This window comes from Eptatretus burgeri, chromosome 4 (assembly GCF_056783735.1).
Source record: "Eptatretus burgeri isolate ZD-2024b chromosome 4, Ebu_testis_v1, whole genome shotgun sequence".
Lineage (NCBI taxonomy): Eukaryota > Metazoa > Chordata > Myxini > Myxiniformes > Myxinidae > Eptatretus > Eptatretus burgeri.
This window is the reverse complement of record NC_140964.1, coordinates 61,676,158-61,694,747: the sequence shown is the minus strand read 5'-3', so window position 1 is coordinate 61,694,747 and position 18,590 is coordinate 61,676,158. Positions and strand designations below refer to the sequence as shown.

At 53.6% G+C, this 18,590-nt stretch overlaps 2 protein-coding genes across 4 annotated transcripts in view; one reads left to right on the top strand and one right to left on the bottom strand.

The window, feature by feature from the left end:
* Nucleotides 1-18,590, bottom strand: part of LOC147028187 (uncharacterized) — a 66,793-nt gene that overhangs the window by 1,002 nt on the left and 47,201 nt on the right. The window lies entirely within an intron of this gene.
* On the top strand, nt 2,835-7,215 carry LOC147028188 (uncharacterized). Its single transcript, XM_085878331.1, has 2 exons — nt 2,835-3,445; nt 3,479-7,215. The coding sequence occupies exon 2, from the start codon at nt 4,783-4,785 to the stop codon at nt 6,532-6,534; it is 1,752 nt and encodes a 583-aa protein (XP_085734457.1). The 5' UTR covers nt 2,835-3,445; nt 3,479-4,782; the 3' UTR covers nt 6,535-7,215.

The following is an 18,590-nucleotide window of genomic DNA, read 5'->3' as shown; positions in this document are numbered from 1 at the left end:
ACTGCAGGGTCGACCGGAGTGCTCAGTTCCTCAATACTGACCAGCGGCTGGTTGTAGCAACTCTGAAGTTGCACCTTAAATCCAGGAGAATGGTAGCATCCCAGCCTAGGCTGGATGTTGGCAAGCTCAAGGATGAGAGGGTAGCTGAAGAGTTTGCGAACAAGCTGAATAGAGATTTGTGGGGTCTGGGTGGTTTGGGAGGTCCTGAAGAATTGTGGAGTGCCTTCAAGACCACCATCCTTGATGTTGCCGGTGGATGTCTTGGAACTCACCGCAGGGCAAAGAAAAATTTTGACTCTCAAGGGACACTGGATACCATTTACCAGAGTCGTAGGGCCAGGCTGAATGGCAGAGCTGAGCTGTTCATGGAGCTGAGGCATAAAACTGTCCGTGCGCTAAGGGTGACAAGGAGGCCTATGTGTGAGGATTCTGTGAAAGGATAGAGCATCACCTGTGGTCAAGTGATTCTCATCCTGCTTACAGGGGAATTCGCGCATTGTGTTCATCCAAGCCCATCCCTCGGTGTACTGCAGCTGGAGCAGAGGGTGGTTGGCTCTTGACAGAGGAGTCCGAAGTGAAGGCCCGATAGGGCCGGTTACTTTGAGCGATTGTACCAGACTGATTCAACAGCTGTCGAGTTGGACGTCAGGAGTGTTTCAATCCCTGCTGCTGACCCTCCAATCAACTGTGGTCCACCTTCCTTTGTGGAAAAACAGGCTGCGGTGAACCCGCTGAAATGGGGTGAAGCTCCAGGGATCTGTGCCATCCATGGTGAACTTCCTAAGGCTGGTGGAAATGCTGCACTCGTGTCGTTGCATGCAGTTCTGTGCTCTGCCTGGAACACAGACATCATCGCAACTGACTGGAAGAGGTGCCTTGTTGTCCCATGTTGATCGGCATCTCAAGGAGATGGGGATGGGCCAGGAATCTGGCTGGGGGATGGCCAGATGGAGGCCCCTGGAGTACCGGCGGAAAGTGGACGCAGCGACATGCTGCTCTGGAGAATGCTCCCATACCTGACCTGAACTGAAATAATATTATATATATTTATTTATAGTAAATATATATTTATATTATATTTATATATGTATATATATATATATATATATATATTTTTTTTTTTATTATATTATATAAGAATATATGATATACTATAGATCTATAATATATATACATATATATATATATATATATATATATATATATATATATATATATATATATATATGGTGTCCCAAAAGTCACCTAAGGATTTAGAAATTAAATAACATTTGATTTTTAATAGTTTATGAATATTTTTATACCAAAATATAACGTACAAAATGGAGATAAATTTGCTTTATTTATGAAAAATTATGCAGCTTTGATGTCCTCCATTTTTGGCTTCGCAGAGACGGGCTCTTTCGACAGCATTTTCCATAACAGCGGACAATAACTCTGGCTGCAGGCCTCAAATTTTTGCACAGATATTGTCCTTGAGCTGCTGAATTATGTGGAGCTTATTAATTGTGTACACGCTCCTTTAGCTAACCCCAAATAAAATAATCGGGAGGAGTCAAATCAGGAGAACGTGATGGCCAAGAAATTTCTTAATTTCGCTAAATTATTCGGTGTCCATGCTCTTTGGGTGAGAATAATTGATCAATGAAATTTAAAATAAAATTCCACGATTTTGGTTCTTTGTTCAGTTGTGAATATTTCCATGGGTAATTTCCAAATGTTAATCTAAATTCTGAAAAGAAAAGAAAAACATATTATTAAAAAACAAATGTTATTTAATTTCTAAATCCGTAGTTGACTTTTGGGACACCCTGAATATTACATACTAGCCGAAACCCCGTCACAGACGGATTCCGTTCATTCAACCACCCTCACCAGCTCACCCACACTCGAGGGACATGAACTAGACAGGGCGTGCTTGCCCCCGCCTACTCATCCCCCGCCCCTGCCGCATTCCCCCCCGCCTCCCACCCCCACCTTCAATTTGCTTACCCCCGCCCAAAAATTTAATTACCCAGCCCCGCCACCGCCTCTTCACACCCCGTCCCCCGTCTCTTGATTCCCCGCCCCACTTGCCCCTGGGCCTCCGCCTCCTGTCCACCCCTCACACTCAACATCGCCTAATTCACCCAGCCCCTGCCCACTCATCCCCCACCCCATTTTCCCCCATCTCCCGCTTTCAATTTGCTTACCCCCGCCCAAAAATTTGCTGACCTTGCCCCCCCCCGCCTCTTCACTCCCTGCCCCCGTCTCTTCATCCCTGCCCCAGCCTCTTCCCTTCTCGCCCCCGTCTCTTCCTCCCCCACCCCCGCCACTTCACTCCCTGCCTCCGTCTCTTCATCCCCCACCCCCGCCTCTTCACTCCCTGCCCCCGTTTCTTCATCCCCCGCCCCCGCCTCTTCACTCCTCGCCCACGTCTCAACGAAAAGTGTTTATTCTGCTTCAGAGTTGAAAGTTGACTCTTGCCACTATGTGCGATGCACTCTTACAGGTACGAAGTCTCTTTCAGTCCAGGCCACAGTACCGAGAAAAACGTGACGCGACCGCTAGGAGGAGCACAAAATTGGTCCTTCATTATTAATATATATATATATATATATATATATATATATATATATATATATATACTTTTTTATAGATATATGTCGATATATTAAAGATATATGTATGTATATATATATATATATATATATATATATATATATATAAATAATATAGATATATATGTATATATGTATGTATATATACGTATATATACATATATATATATATATATATATATATATATATATATATATATATTGTTGTGGTTACCAGATTCGCAAACCACCATTCAGGTCCCTTAGGTGAGGTATCTCGGTAAGTGCATGTGTAGTTAGGCCCAAACCCGTTGTCTAGTGGGAATACATGTCATTTATACGTGCTGCGACTCTTCAGGATAGCCGTTTTTCTTTTACTATCTTTATTTTGGACCAACCGCCATGATCACAACCACAACATCAACCACCGACCACAACCACCGCTTCACCACAACCGCCACGACCTTCACGCACACCTCACAACCGTAGCATCGCCACCGTTCTTGCCCCGCTGTGGGTACCGGTGTTGGACTCATGCAGAACGCGCGTCGAACAGCGTGTACAAAATCACGGATTTTCTGCTTCAAAAACGGATCGAAAACGACACACGCCCACTTTTTGCCGTCCAATCGGTGAGCGAGGGGCGAATTGGCCCCGCCCCCAGGGCGATCGATATATGCAAATTTGTGGATCAAAAAGCCTTCACGCCCACTTTTTCTCGGGCCAATGGGGAGCGAGGTGAAAGGTCAAAGGGAGGGGGTCAAAGGCGAAGTTACGGGGGGGATAAAAGGACGGTGTTCGTCAGTCAAAGGAGTCGTAAAAGTCGGAGCGAAAGAGTCAGCAGAACGAGAACGAGGGGTCGGAGAGTCGCAAACAAGAACGAACGAGAGAGTCAGTAGGTAGTAAAGGTCGGAACGAGGCGAAGGAGTCGGAACAGAGGGTCAAGACTTCGCGGGCGGTGGAGCTGCTCGTCGTGTGCGTTGAAGTCGGAACGGAGGGGACGAGCTGTGGAGAGGCGGCGAGGGCGGACGAGGGGGTGCTCGTGTCGTGCAGGGAGCTGCACCCCTGGGAGGCCGACAGCGCGACCTGGCCAAGGTGGAGACGCTCGTCGCACATAATAAAGATCCTCTATACCCCGAGCATCAGCAACCCCCTCCTGTTTCCCCCCCGCGCTGAGATAGTGCGACCAAGGGGGCCCCGTTCCCACCCCCTGCCAGGCACTGTCCACGAGGCCCGCGGGTTGCGGGGCCATCGCCGCTCCGCGTCTCATCGCCAGACGGGTAGGCCCGACCAGGTCTCGGCCTCAGGCCTACCCCATTCTTGAGGGTATTTCTTTTCCTTGGTTTTGGGTATGTGTTGTCGGCGCCGTCTGTGAAGTAGAATTGTATAAGTGTTGCCGTGTGCTCGGTAGTCGGAATTAGCTCTGCACTGTGTTTTCACTTTTATATTTGCTTTTTGTGTAAATGGAATTGTGTTTTCTTTTTTTTGTGTGCATTTGGTGGAATTGTATTTGTGTGCTTCCCGTGTGCCACGAATAAATGTGCTTTATTGTTGAACTGTTCTCCCGCTTCGCTTCGTCTTTTCCCCATTGAACCCCCATCTTGCTTCACGTAAAGGGTTGGTAGTGGGCTGAATACGCCCGATAATTAATCGAACCGTCGAGGTCGACGATAACACCGCTCGGTTATTCTGATAGTACGGAACGGGTCGCTTAAGTGGCCCGTGTCCGAAGTCGACCTGCGGCGAGGTGCGATCGCCCGGTCTACCCTCCGCGTGGGTACTTAGGTAGTTCGAATTTGGCGAGCAACCCTATCCCACGCGGGGGCTGATTGGCTCGATCGCGGTGAGACCGAAAGGTCCACCCGTGACTGGTTCCCGGCGTTAGTCCGAGAGGGTCACGACTGGATTGTCCGTCCGGTGGGCGACGTGCCGCGATTCGAGTTACGTGGCCGTCGCACGCCGGCGGGCGCGAAATCCGCAACACTGGTGTCAGGAGTGGGATACAAACTCATCGCCCTCCTCGCGGCACTGGTATCGGAGAACAGGAAAACAGGCTCTCCTGTCTCCGGCTAAATTCACGGGAATCGGTCCAGGGGTGAGAGAAGCGACCCCCGATTCCCTCCAAATTTCGAGCGAGCTAAATTAACCCTTCACGAGAAGCAAGATGGCGTCTCAAGGCGAGCGGGAGCCGGGGGTATAAGAAATGTATATGTGTAATAATGTAGAGTCCATGGCCCAGGATGGAATCCCCGAGCAGGAAATGTTGATTGTGCAGGAACACGGACTCGCCCAACTGAACCCAGGGCCCGAGGTGGGTGCGGTAGCGGCCGCGGTGTATGACACCTCCCCCCCCCCTCTCCACCAAAACCCTTCCCCAACCCTTGCCGAAACGACTCAGCTGAGTGCATCCAACATGGCCCAGCTATGCGCCATGCTGGCGGCAATGAACGAAAAGATGAATGCGAAAATGATCGAAAAAATGGATGCAAACGCAAATGAAGTGAAAACGACGATGGATGCGAATACACAGCAAATAAACGGAATGGAAGCAAACATGAAAGAAGAAATGAAAAAGCTGCGGGGTGAGACGCAGAACATGGGCCGAAGCCTGCAGGCGGGCATGAAGGCCGTGACCGGGGAGATAAAAATGGCGACTCCACGTGTGGGAACGAACGAGCTGGGTGGGGGTGCAACGGCTGACAGGCCCGCGGTGGAGGCGGGTGAAAAAATAATTCGTGGAACGTGTTGGGCGAGGGTCGTGACGATGACCGAAAGGGAAAAATTAAATGGGGAGACCAAAACGTGTGAGACGAGACACGAGGTGACGACAACAGAAATAATAGTTGAGACAAGGGAGGTAAAGGGTGAAGAGTTGGCAGAGACACGGGAGATGGGAACGATAGAGGGAAGACTGCACGATGAAGACGGGGTAAGTGACGCACACACACACACGGAGGTAGTGGAGGATAATGGGGGTGAGCTCGCGGAGCGTGTTGGGACCCGGTGCGAGCAGCTGGATGACCTCCTCCAGGAACAAGGGGAGGGAGTATGCCCCCTTGAGGCGAGTCACGACCAGGTGAGTTCGGTCGTGTTTTGCGAGGTTGAGGGGACGAGTGCTGTGGACGGGTGCACGGAGAGCTTGGGGGGTATAGAGGCCCCGGAGACCCTTGTGGGGACACGAATCCCCAGTGTGGTTGTCCCTGTGTGTGTGGTGCAAGGTGTGAGTGCGTCCCCGTGTGTGGAAGCGACCCCGTGTGTGAGTGGTGTGGTGGCGATGGTGCCGGAGTACGTGCTTCCCAGCACGCCGTGCGTGGGTGAGGCACCGTGTGTGAGTGAGGCCGTGTGTGTGAGTGAAACGGCCAGTATGAGTGAGGCACCACGTGTGAGTGGTGTGGTGGCGATGGTGCCGGAGTACGTGCTTCCCAGCACGCCGTGTGTGGATGAGGCACGGTGTGTGAGTGAGGCACCGCGGGTTAGTGCCCCCGCGTGTATGAGTGAGGCACGGTGTGTGGATGAGGCACAGCGGTTGAGTGCCCTCGCGTGCGTGGGTGAGGCACCGCGGGTGAGTGCCCCCGCGCGAGTGAATGGAGCACCACGTGTGAGTAGTATGGTTTGTGTGAGTAGTGAGGCACGCGTGAGTGAACGGCCGTGTGCAAGGTCGCTGTGTGCCAGGGAGACCGTGTGTGTGAGAGAGCGGTATGAGAGGGAGATGTCGGTTGGCATGCGGGAGCACGCAGCCGCGTCTCCCCGTGTGAATGTGATGGAGTGGACTGTGTGCGTCGTAACACGCAGGTGTGCGTGGGTTGAATGGAGACGACGACGGCGACATGGGAGGAACGAAAGCCGAGTAGCGGCTGTAGTTGTTTCGCGGACCGCGCCGGGTTCACCCAGCAGTGAGCACGCGGTTCGTGCTGTGCAACGCACGAGACCACCACGTGCTCGCTTGCGAGAGTGAAGTCCCGGTCCGGAAACGCCAGCGGTGGATTTGCCGATCCCGCGGACGGACAAAGTTAGGCAGGTAAATGGATTTGGACCGGACGGGTTCTCCACGCGATCGTATGTGTTCAGCTCCAACGGGCAAAGCACATGTGTTCGCGTGGGGAACCCCTCGAAACGTGGGGCTTGTGTTTTTTTTTATGCGCACGGTGACGTCATGGCTGCACGTGTGGTTGGAATCCGGCAGGAGGGGCATCTCTGCCGGATGGTCGCGTCCAAGGAGGGACGAGGAACACGTGCAGCTGCATGACGTCACGGGCAGGTGCAAAGAGCGCGAGTTGCCGCGCAGGTGCTGCGCATGGAAAAAAAAAAAAAAGAAAAAGCAAGCCTCACTTTCGGGTGTACAGGATTCCTGGGAAAGGGGTGGAAGACCCCCTTATCCTGGGCACAGGATGAAAACTAGTTAGGGGGAAGGGTTAGCTTAGTTAGACCGACTTCATGGGGCAGGGGTAAGTCCTCATGGAGTCCGTGGAATGGATTAGTTGGAGGGATTGTAGCCAGATTTAGGTTGGGAAATTTATTAATGATTTATTTGGAGACATGGACAGACTTGTGGATGTGTAGAGGGGACGTAGTTTAGCTACGTAGTGTTAAAAGGAACGTGCTGTAGTTTAAGGGACGACGTGGGAGCACGAGTTAGTTAGGGGATGCAGATAGAAGGATGGCAGAGTTCAGTGGTGTGTGTGTTGAAGAGTTGGTGAGTTGTGAGGCATGTGCATGTTGAGTGAGTGAGGCCAGCGGGTCTGTGTGAATGGAGTGAATGGGGAATGCATGGTGCGATGAGTGATTGGGGGGAGGAGTGACTCCCGCCCAAGGGACCCCGGGGTCAGTGTAGAGTGAGTTAGCTGGGTTAGTCAAATTGAAAAATGGAGGTCGTTTTGTTGTTGGTGGGAAAGTAGGCTCGAGACCCATTTGGAGGGGTGCAGGAGCCCTGTTGACGGGCTTGGGAGCGTGGCTGCGAAAGGTGAGTATCGCTGAGTGGGTACCCCGGGCACCAGGCTAGTCGGCCGTGGTAGGCCATGGGCCCATGGGGGGCCGGGATAGAGTAGTGGGCACGGGTGCGCCTGCTTGGTGCGGGGGCCCGGGGTGCCATTAGCCGCGTGGGCAGTGTTGTGGGCACGGGTGACCCTCGGAAAGGGGCCCGGGAGGCCGGCCTGCCACGTGTGCGTTTCAGGGGAGGTGCCATGGGGGGCACTCCCCGGTGTTAGGGAGCTGGTAGGCTCGGAGGCAGTGTAGTGCCCGGGGGTGCCATAGCGGGAGAATCGGCAGAGGGTCGTGCCTGCCAAAGGGAGCCACGTGTCCCAGCCAGGAGACCGTGTGAGGGCACGGAGAGAAAATTGAGGGGCGAGGCCCGAAATTGTAAGGACACCAACACAGGCGACGGGAATCTGGGTTGTTAGAACCAATAGTTTAAGCGAGAGGCGCTTGTTGAAAGCCCCGGGGTAGTTTAGCAGTTAAATGGTTAGGGTAGATTAGGAGATGTACCCCTCCGCACCATCCATCCCCTCGCTGTCGTTGTGGGCCGCTGGACCCACTTTGGTTAAAGATCACCGAACTCTGGGGAGGCCATTCTGAGGCTTCGTTGGGCCTCGACACAGGACGTTAGCTCTCCCTTATTCCCCTCCGGGAAGGGAACGTAGGGGTTGGGAGTAGGCTAGGTGACAGGATAGGTTAGCCGAACAAGGACGATAAAGGGGGTTAGGGGACGATTTATAGTGGGGAAGTAAAAATAAAAACAATAAAAAAATAAGTTGGGGCTAAATTGGGGTTTGACAAATTAAGGAAGTGGGTATGTACAGTGACAGGCAAAGGCGATAGGTGGGAGGGAGACAGGTAGGTAGGTCCGAGCCCGCCTTCCAAGTGGCCAGCACCACCGCACTCCCTCCACCAACCTCCACTGAACGGCAAAGGCTAGCCAACTCCATCGGCTGGCCGTGTTTTTCTTCGAGGCAGAGGCTGGCCAACTTCATCGGCAGCTGTTATTTTGCTGCAAGGTCTGTGCCGGCTGGATCGTCTGCTGGCTGTGTTACTGCAAGGCCTGTGCCGGCCAGTTCATCTGCTGGCTGTTTTTCTTCGAGGCCTGTGCCGGCCTGGTTCTGCGGGCTGAGTTTGCCTGCAGCGGCCTTATTCTGCGGGCTGTGTTGCCTGCACCTTTGCCATGCCATGCCCACTGCCCATGTTCGCCAGCCCCGTTCAATTTTTGCTTTGCCCCCCCCCCCTGTTCATTTCCATGTGCGCCAGGATCCGCAAGGCAACAGTTTGCAAGCTGCAAGAACTGCCCTGTTGGCAGCTACAACACGGTCCTGCAGTGGCAGCCCGTGCACCGTGTTTGTGTCCATGCATCCATTCGTTGTGCTCATTGCGTGTGCCACTTGAGCTGGCACGGAGACTGCGTTTGTGCAGCCCATGCACCGTTGTGGTTCACTGCATTCAGTTCAAACCGTTCATGCATTCATTCGTTGTGCTCATTGCGTGTGCCACTTGAGCTGGCACGGAGACTGCGTTGTGCGGCCCATGCACCGTTGTGGTTCACTGCGTTCAGTTCAAAAGGGAAGGCCTTGGACTGCGTGTGAGCAGCCAGCCACGTTCCCTGTCACCTGCATTGTTTGAGCCAGAGACTGCATGCGGGCAGCCTGGCTCCCTGCTAACTGCTTTTCTTTTGCAGAGTTCAGTGATCCTGGGCCATGGTTTAGTGTAAAATTTGTAAGTTAAGGTTAAGATGTACTGTACATATGAGTGCGCCCCCGGCATGTTTGTCTAGCGCCGGCAATTTTATTTAAGTCGTCCGTGTGAGTGAGTTTGTTTAGGTAGTTACGCAGCCCTCAGGTTATTTATTTTGGGGACACGAATACCATGAATGTCGCACTCAGGGATCCGTAGGTAAAGTGTACTAGGGGAAAACTACACATGATGGCACACGAAAATTTGACGACTCGGGACGAGTCTGTAAAAAGGGAAGGGGGTAGTGTTGTGGTTACCAGATTCGCAAACCACCATTCAGGTCCCTTAGGTGAGGTATCTCGGTAAGTGCATGTGTAGTTAGGCCCAAACCCGTTGTCTAGTGGGAATACATGTCATTTATACGTGCTGCGACTCTTCAGGATAGCCGTTTTTCTTTTACTATCTTTATTTTGGACCAACCGCCATGATCACAACCACAACATCAACCACCGACCACAACCACCGCTTCACCACAACCGCCACGACCTTCACGCACACCTCACAACCGTAGCATCGCCACCGTTCTTGCCCCGCTGTGGGTACCGGTGTTGGACTCATGCAGAACGCGCGTCGAACAGCGTGTACAAAATCACGGATTTTCTGCTTCAAAAACGGATCGAAAACGACACACGCCCACTTTTGCCGTCCAATCGGTGAGCGAGGGGCGAATTGGCCCCGCCCCCAGGGCGATCGATATATGCAAATTTGTGGATCAAAAGGCCTTCACGCCCACTTTTTCTCGGGCCAATGGGGAGCGAGGTGAAAGGTCAAAGGGAGGGGGTCAAAGGCGAAGTTACGGGGGGGATAAAAGGACGGTGTTCGTCAGTCAAAGGAGTCGTAAAAGTCGGAGCGAAAGAGTCAGCAGAACGAGAACGAGGGGTCGGAGAGTCGCAAACAAGAACGAACGAGAGAGTCAGTAGGTAGTAAAGGTCGGAACGAGGCGAAGGAGTCGGAACAGAGGGTCAAGACTTCGCGGGCGGTGGAGCTGCTCGTCGTGTGCGTTGAAGTCGGAACGGAGGGGACGAGCTGTGGAGAGGCGGCGAGGGCGGACGAGGGGGTGCTCGCGTCGTGCAGGGAGCTGCACCCCTGGGAGGCCGACAGCGCGACCTGGCCAAGGTGGAGACGCTCGTCGCACATAATAAAGATCCTCTATACCCCGAGCATCAGCAACCCCCTCCTGTTTCCCCCCCGCGCTGAGATAGTGCGACCAAGGGGGCCCCGTTCCCACCCCCTGCCAGGCACTGTCCACGAGGCCCGCGGGTTGCGGGGCCATCGCCGCTCCGCGTCTCATCGCCAGACGGGTAGGCCCGACCAGGTCTCGGCCTCAGGCCTACCCCATTCTTGAGGGTATTTCTTTTCCTTGGTTTTGGGTATGTGTTGTCGGCGCCGTCTGTGAAGTAGAATTGTATAAGTGTTGCCGTGTGCTCGGTAGTCGGAATTAGCTCTGCACTGTGTTTTCACTTTTATGTTTGCTTTTTGTGTAAATGGAATTGTGTTTTCTTTTTTTTGTGTGCATTTGGTGGAATTGTATTTGTGTGCTTCCCGTGTGCCGCGAATAAATGTGCTTTATTGTTGAACTGTTCTCCCGCTTCGCTTCGTCTTTTCCCCATTGAACCCCCATCTTGCTTCACGTAAAGGGTTGGCAGTGGGCTGAATACGCCCGATAATTAATCGAACCGTCGAGGTCGACGATAACACCGCTCGGTTATTCTGATAGTACGGAACGGGTCGCTTAAGTGGCCCGTGTCCGAAGTCGACCTGCGGCGAGGTGCGATCGCCCGGTCTACCCTCCGCGTGGGTACTTAGGTAGTTCGAATTTGGCGAGCAACCCTATCCCACGCGGGGGCTGATTGGCTCGATCGCGGTGAGACCGAAAGGTCCACCCGTGACTGGTTCCCGGCGTTAGTCCGAGAGGGTCACGACTGGATTGTCCGTCCGGTGGGCGACGTGCCGCGATTCGAGTTACGTGGCCGTCGCACGCCGGCGGGCGCGAAATCCGCAACAATATATATATATATATATATATATATATATATATATATATATATATATATATATATATATATATATATATATATATATATATATATATATATATATATGTATATATGTATATGTATATATTGTTGCGGTTTTCCGCAACAATATCCGCAACAATATATATATATATATATATATATATATATATATATATATATATATATATATATATATATTGTTGCGGTTTTCGCGCCCGCCGGCGTGCGACGGCCACGTAACTCGAATCGCGGCACGTCGCCCACCGGACGGACAATCCAGTCGTGACCCTCTCGGACTAACGCCGGGAACCAGTCACGGGTGGACCTTTCGGTCTCACCGCGATCGAGCCAATCAGCCCCCGCGTGGGATAGGGTTGCTCGCCAAATTCGAACTACCTAAGTACCCACGCGGAGGGTAGACCGGGCGATCGCACCTCGCCGCAGGTCGACTTCGGACACGGGCCACTTAAGCGACCCGTTCCGTACTATCAGAATAACCGAGCGGTGTTATCGTCGACCTCGACGGTTCGATTAATTATCGGGCGTGTTCAGCCCACTACCAACCCTTTACGTGAAGCAAGATGAGGGTTCAATGGGGGAAAAGACGAAGCGAAGCGGGAGAACAGTTCAACAATAAAGCACATTTATTCTCGGCACACGGGAAGCACACAAATACAATTCCACCAAATGCACACAAAAAAGAAAACACAATTCCATTTACACAAAAAGCAAACATAAAAGTGAAAACACAGTGCAGAGCTAATACCGACTACCGAGCACACGGCAACACTTATACAATTCTACTTCACAGACGGCGCCGACAACACATACCCAAAACCAAGGAAAAGAAATACCCCAAGAATGAGGTAGGCCTGGGGCCGAGACCGGGTCGGGCCTACCCGTCTGGTGATGAGACGCGGAGCGGCGATGGCCCCGCAACCCGCGGGCCTCGTGGACAGTGCCTGGCAGGGGGTGGGAACGGGGCCCCCTTGGTCGCACTATCTCAGCGCGGGGGGAAACAGGAGGGGGTTGCTGATGCTCGGGGTATGGAGGATCTTTTTATATGCGACGAGCGTCTCCACCTCGGCCAGGTCGCGCTGTCGGCCTCCTTCGGGTGCAGCTTCCTGCACGACGCGAGCACCCCCTCGTCTGGTGTCGCCGCCTTTCCACAGCTCCGTCCCCTCCGTTCCGACTCCAACGCACACGACGAGCAGCTCCACCGCCCGCGAAGTCTTGACTCTGTTCCGACTCCTTCGCCTCGTTCCGACCTTTACTACTCCTTTGACTGACGAACACCGTCCTTTTATCCTCCCCGTAACTTCGCCTTTGACCCCCTCCCTTTGACCTTTCACCTCGCTCCCCATTGGCCCGACAAAAAGTGGGCGTGAAGGCTTTTTGATCCACAAATTTGCATATATCGATCGCCCTGGGGGCGGGGCCAATTCGCCCCTCGCTCACCGATTGGACGGCAAAAAGTGGGCGTGTGTCGTTTTCGATCCGTTTTTGAAGCAGAAAATCCGTGATTTTGTACACGCTGTTCAACGTGCGCCCTACACGAGTCCAGCATCGGTGCCCATGAGTGGCGCGAGATGACGGTGATGCGATGGTGGCGAGTTGTGACGGTAAAGGTCGTGGCGGTTGTGGTGAAGCGGTGGTTGTGGTCGGTGGTTGATGTTGTGGTTGTGATCATGGCGGTTGGTCCAAAATAAAGATAGTAAAAGAAAAACGGCTATCCTGAAGAGTCGCAGCACGTATAAATGACATGTATTCCCACTAGACAACGGGTTCGGGCCTAACTACACATGTACTTACCGAGATACCTCACCTAAGGGACCTGAATGGTGGTTTGCGAATCTGGTAACCACAACACTACCCCCTTCCCTTTTTACAGACTCGTCCCGAGTCGTCAAATTTTCGTGTGCCATCATGTGTAGTTTTCCCCTAGTACATTTTACCTACGGATCCCTGAGTGCGACATTCATGGTATTCGTGTCCCCAAAATAAATAACCTGAGGGCTGCGTAACTATCTAAACAAACTCACTCACACGGACGACTTAAATAAAATTGCCGGCGCTAAGACAAACATGCCGGGGGCGCACTCATATGTACAGTACATCTTACCTTAACTTACAAATCTTACACTAAACCATGGCCCAGGATCATTGAACTCTGCAAAAGAAAGCAGTGAGCAGGGAGCCAGACTGCCCGCATGCAGTCTCTGGCTCAAAACAATGCAGGTGACAGGGAACGTGGCTGGCTGCTCACACGCAGTCCAAGGCCTTCCCTTTTGAACTGAACTCAGTGAACCACAACGGTGCTTGGGCTGCACAACGCAGTCTCCGTGCCAGCTCAAGTGGCACACGCAATGAGCACAACGAATGGATGGATGGACACAAACACGGTGCACGGGCCGCCACTGCAGGCCCGTGTTGTAGCTGCCAACAGGGCAGTTCTTGCAGCTTGCAAACTGTTGCTTTTACGGATCCTGGCGCACATGGAAATGAACAGGGGGGGCAAAGCAAAAATTGAACGGGGCTGGTGAACGTGGGCAGTGGGCATGGCATGGCAAAGGCAGCAGGCAAACACAGCCCGCAGAAGAAGGCCGCTGCAGGCAAACACAGCCCGCAGAAGAACTGGCCGGCACAGGCCTCGAAGAAAACAGCCAGCAGATGAACTGGCCGGTACAGGCCTTGCAGCACAACAACAGCTGCCGATGAAGTTAGCCGGCCTCTGCCTTGCAGCAAAACACGGCCAGCCGATGAAGTTGGCCAGCCTTTGCCGTTTAGTGGAGGTTGGTGGAGGGAGTGCGGTGGTGCTGGCCACTCGGAAGGCGGGCTCGGACCTACCTACCTGTCTCCCTCCCACCTATCGCCTTTGCCTGTCACTGTACATACCCACTCCCTTAATTTGTCAAACCCCAATTTAGCCCCAACTTAATTTTTTTCTGTTGTTTTTATTTTTACTCCCCCACTATAAATCGTCCCCTAACCCCCTTTATCGTCCTTGTTCGGCTCACCTATCCTGTCACCTAGCCTACTCCCAACCCCTACGTTCCCTTCCCGGAGGGGAATAAGGGAGAGCTAGCGTCCTGTGTCGAGGCCCAACGAAGCCTCAGGATGGCCTCCCCAGAGTTCGGCGATCTTAACCAAAGTGGGTCCAGCGGCCCACAACGACAGCGAGGGGATGGATGGTGCGGAGGGGTACATCTCCTAATCTACCCTAACCATTTAACTGTTAAACTACCCCGGGGCTTTCAACAAGCGCCTCTCGCTTAAACTATTGGTTCTAACAACCCAGATTCCCGTCGCCTGTGTTGGTGTCCTCACAATTTCGGGCCTCGCCCCCCAATTTTCTCTCCGTGCCCTCACACGGTCTCCTGGCTGGGACACGTGGCTCCCTTTGGCAGGCACGACCCTCTGCCGAATCTCCCGCTATGGCACCCCCGGGCACTACACTGCCTCCGAGCCTACCAGCTCCCTAACACCGGGGAGTGCCCCCATGGCACCTCCCCTGAAACGCACACGTGGCAGGCTGGCCTCCCGGGCCCCTTTCCGAGGGTCACCCGTGCCCACAACACTGCCCACGCGGCTAATGGCGCCCCGGGCCCCCGCACCAAGCAGGCGCACCCGTGCCCACTACTCTATCCCGGCCCCCCATGGGCCCATGGCCTACCGCGGCCGACTAGCCTGGTGCCCGGGGTACCCACTCAGCGATACTCACCTTTCACAGCCACGCTCCCAAGCCCGTCAACAGGGCTCCTGCACCCCTCCAAATGGGTCTCGAGCCTACTTTCCCACCAACAGCAAAACGACCTCCATTTTTCAATTTGACTAACCCAGCTAACTCACTCTACACTGACCCCAGGGTCCCTTGGGCGGGAGTCACTCCTCCCCCCAATCACTCATCGCACCATGCATTCCCCATTCACTCCACTCACACAGACCCGCTGGCCTCACTCACTCAACAAGTACTCACCTCACAACTCACCAACTCTTCAACACACACACCACTGAACTCTGCCATCCTTCTAACTACCTCCCCTAACTAACTCGTGCTCCCACGTCGTCCCTTAAACTATAGCACGTTCCTTTTAACACTACGTAGCTAAGCTACGTCCCCTCTACACATTCACAGTCTGTCTCGGCCTCCAAATAATCCCATTAATTATTTACCCATCCTAAAGCTCACTAAATCCCTCTACCTAATCCATTCCACGGACTCCATGAGGACTTACCCCTGCCCCATGGAGTCGGTCTAACTAAGCTAACCCTTCCCCCTAACTAGTTTTCATCCTGTGCCCAGGTCAAGGGGGTCTTCCACCCCTTGCCCAGGAATCCTGTGCACCCGAAAGTGAGGCTTGCTTCTTTTTTTTTTTTTTCCATGCGCAGCACCTGCGCGGCAACTCAGAGCTCGCGCACTTTACACCTGCCCGTGACGTCATGCAGCTGCACGTGTTCCTCGTCCCTCCTTGGACGGGACCATCCGGCAGAGATACCCCTCCTGCCGGATTCCAACCCCACGTGCAGCCATGACGTCACCGTGCGCATAAAAAAAAAAACAAGCACCACGTCTCGAGGGGTTCCCCACGCGAACACATGTGCTTTGCCCGTTGGAGCTTAACACACACGATCGCGTTGAGAACCCGTCCGGTCCAAATCCGTTTACCTGCCTAAACTTTGTCCGTCCGCGGGATCGGCAAATCCACCGCGTGCGTTTCCGGACCGGGACTTCACTCGCGCAAGCGAGCACGTGGTGGTCTCGTGCGTTGCACAGCACGAACCGCGTGCTCACTGCTGGGTGAACCCGGCACGGTCCACGAAACAACTACAGCCGCTACTCGGCTTTCTCTCCTCTGTCGCCGTCGTCGTCTCCATTCCACACACGCATACCTGCGTGTTACGACGCACACAGTCCACACCATCACATTCACACGGGGAGACGCGGCTGCGTGCTCCCACATGCCAACCGACATCTCCCTCTCATACCGCTCTCACACACACGGTCTCCCTTGCACACAGCGACCTTGCACACGGCCGTTCACTCACGCGTGCCTCACTACTCACACAAACCATACTACTCACACGTGGTGCTCCATTCACTCGCGCGGGGGCACTCACCCGCGGTGCCTCACCCACACACGCGAGGGCACTCAACCGCTGTGCCTCATCCACACACCGTGCCTCATCCACACACGGTTCCTCACCCACACACGCGGGGGCACTAACCCGCGGTGCCTCATCCACACTGGACGTTTCACTCACACACACGGCCTCTTCCACACACGGTGCCTCATCCACACACGGCGTGCTGGGAAGCACGTACTCCGGCACCATCGCCACCACACCAATCACACACGGGGTCGCTTCCACACACGGGGACGCACTCACACCTTGCACCACACACACAGGGACAACCATACTGGGGATTCGTGTCCCCACAAGGGTCTCCGGGGCCTCTATACCCCCCAAGCTCTCCGTGCACCCGTCCACAGCACTCGTCCCCTCAACCTCGCAAAACACGACCGAACTCACCTGGTCGTGACTTGCCTCAAGGGGGCATACTCCCTCCCCTCGTTCCTGGAGGAGGCCATCCAGGTGCTCGCACTGGGTCTCTACCCAGTCCGCCAGCTCACCCCCATTGTCCTCCACTACCTCCGTGTGTGTGTGTGCGTCACTTACCCCGTCCTCACCGTGCAATCCCTCCTCCATTTTTTTTGTCTCCCGTGTCTCTATACATTTATAAGTTTCTGTTGTTCCCTCCTGTCTATTAGTCTCCGCTTCTTTCTGGCGTCTTTCATTTATCTTTATGTAGGTCAACCTTGCTTTCTCTTTAAGTCGCTCCCGTCCTTCCCTGTTTTTCACTCCTTGCTCTTTCACGATCTCCGCGTACCTCATCCTTGCTCTCCGTATTAATTGTTCTTTTCTCTCCCTCGCAATTACTTTCACCTCGTCTCTTGTCTCCCGAATTACTTTTTCCTTACCCGCCTCCACCGCGGGCCTGTCAGCCGTTGCACCCCCTTCCAGCTCGTTCGTTCCGACACGTGGAGTCGCCATTTTAAGTTCCCTGCTCACGGCCTTCATGCCCGCCTGCAGGCATCGGCCCATGTTCTGCGTCTCACCCCGGAACTTTTTCATCTCTTCCCTCATTTGCTGTGTATTCGCATCCATCGTCGTTTTCACTTCATTTGTATTTGTATCCATCTTTTCGTTCATGCCTTTCATTTCGTTTTTTATTTCATTTGTCATTGCCGCCAGCATGGCGCATAGCTGGGCCACGTCGGGTGCACTCAGCTGAGCCGTTTCAGCAAGGGTTTTGGTGGAGAGGGGGGGGGGAGGTGTCATACACTGCGGCCGCTGCCGCACCCATTTCAGGTTCTGGGTTTAGTTGGGCGAGTCCGTGTTCCTGCACAATCAACATTTCCTGCTCGGGGATTCCATCCTGGACCATGGATTCTACATTACTACACATATACATTTCTAATACCCCCGGCTCCCGCTCGCCTTGAGACGCCATCTTGCTTCTCGTGAAGGGTTAATTTAGCTCGCTCGTAATTTGGAGGGAATCGGGGGTCGCTTCTCTCACCCCTGGACCGATTCCCGTGAATTTCGCTGGAGACAGGAGAGCCTGTTGTCCCGCTCTCCAATACCAGTGCCGCGAGGAGGGCGATGAATTTGTATCCCACTCCTGACACCAGTGTTGCAGTCTTCGCGCCCGCCGGCGTGCGACGGCCACGTAACTCGAATCGCGGCACGTCGCCCACCGGACGGACAATCCAGTCGTGACCCTCTCGGACTAACGCCGGGAACCAGTCACGGGTGGACCTTTCGGTCTCACCGCGATCGAGCCAATCAGCCCCCGCGTGGGATAGGGTTGCTCGCCAAATTCGAACTACCTAAGTTCCCACGCGGAGGGTAGACCGGGCGATCGCACCTCGCCGCAGGTCGACTTCGGACACGGGCCACTTAAGCGACCCGTTCCGTACTATCAGAATAACCGAGCGGTGTTATCGTCGACCTCGACGGTTCGATTAATTATCGGGCGTGTTCAGCCCACTACCAACCCTTTACGTGAAGCAAGATGAGGGTTCAATGGGGGAAAAGACGAAGCGAAGCGGGAGAACAGTTCAACAATAAAGCACATTTATTCTCGGCACACGGGAAGCACACAAATACAATTCCACCAAATGCACACAAAAAAGAAAACACAATTCCATTTACACAAAAAGCAAACATAAAAGTGAAAACACAGTGCAGAGCTAATACCGACTACCGAGCA

Coding starts and splice junctions, on each gene's coding strand:
- LOC147028188 (XM_085878331.1), top strand. CDS start 4,783: ATGTATATGTGTAATAATGTAGAGTCCATGGCCCAGGATGGAATCCCC.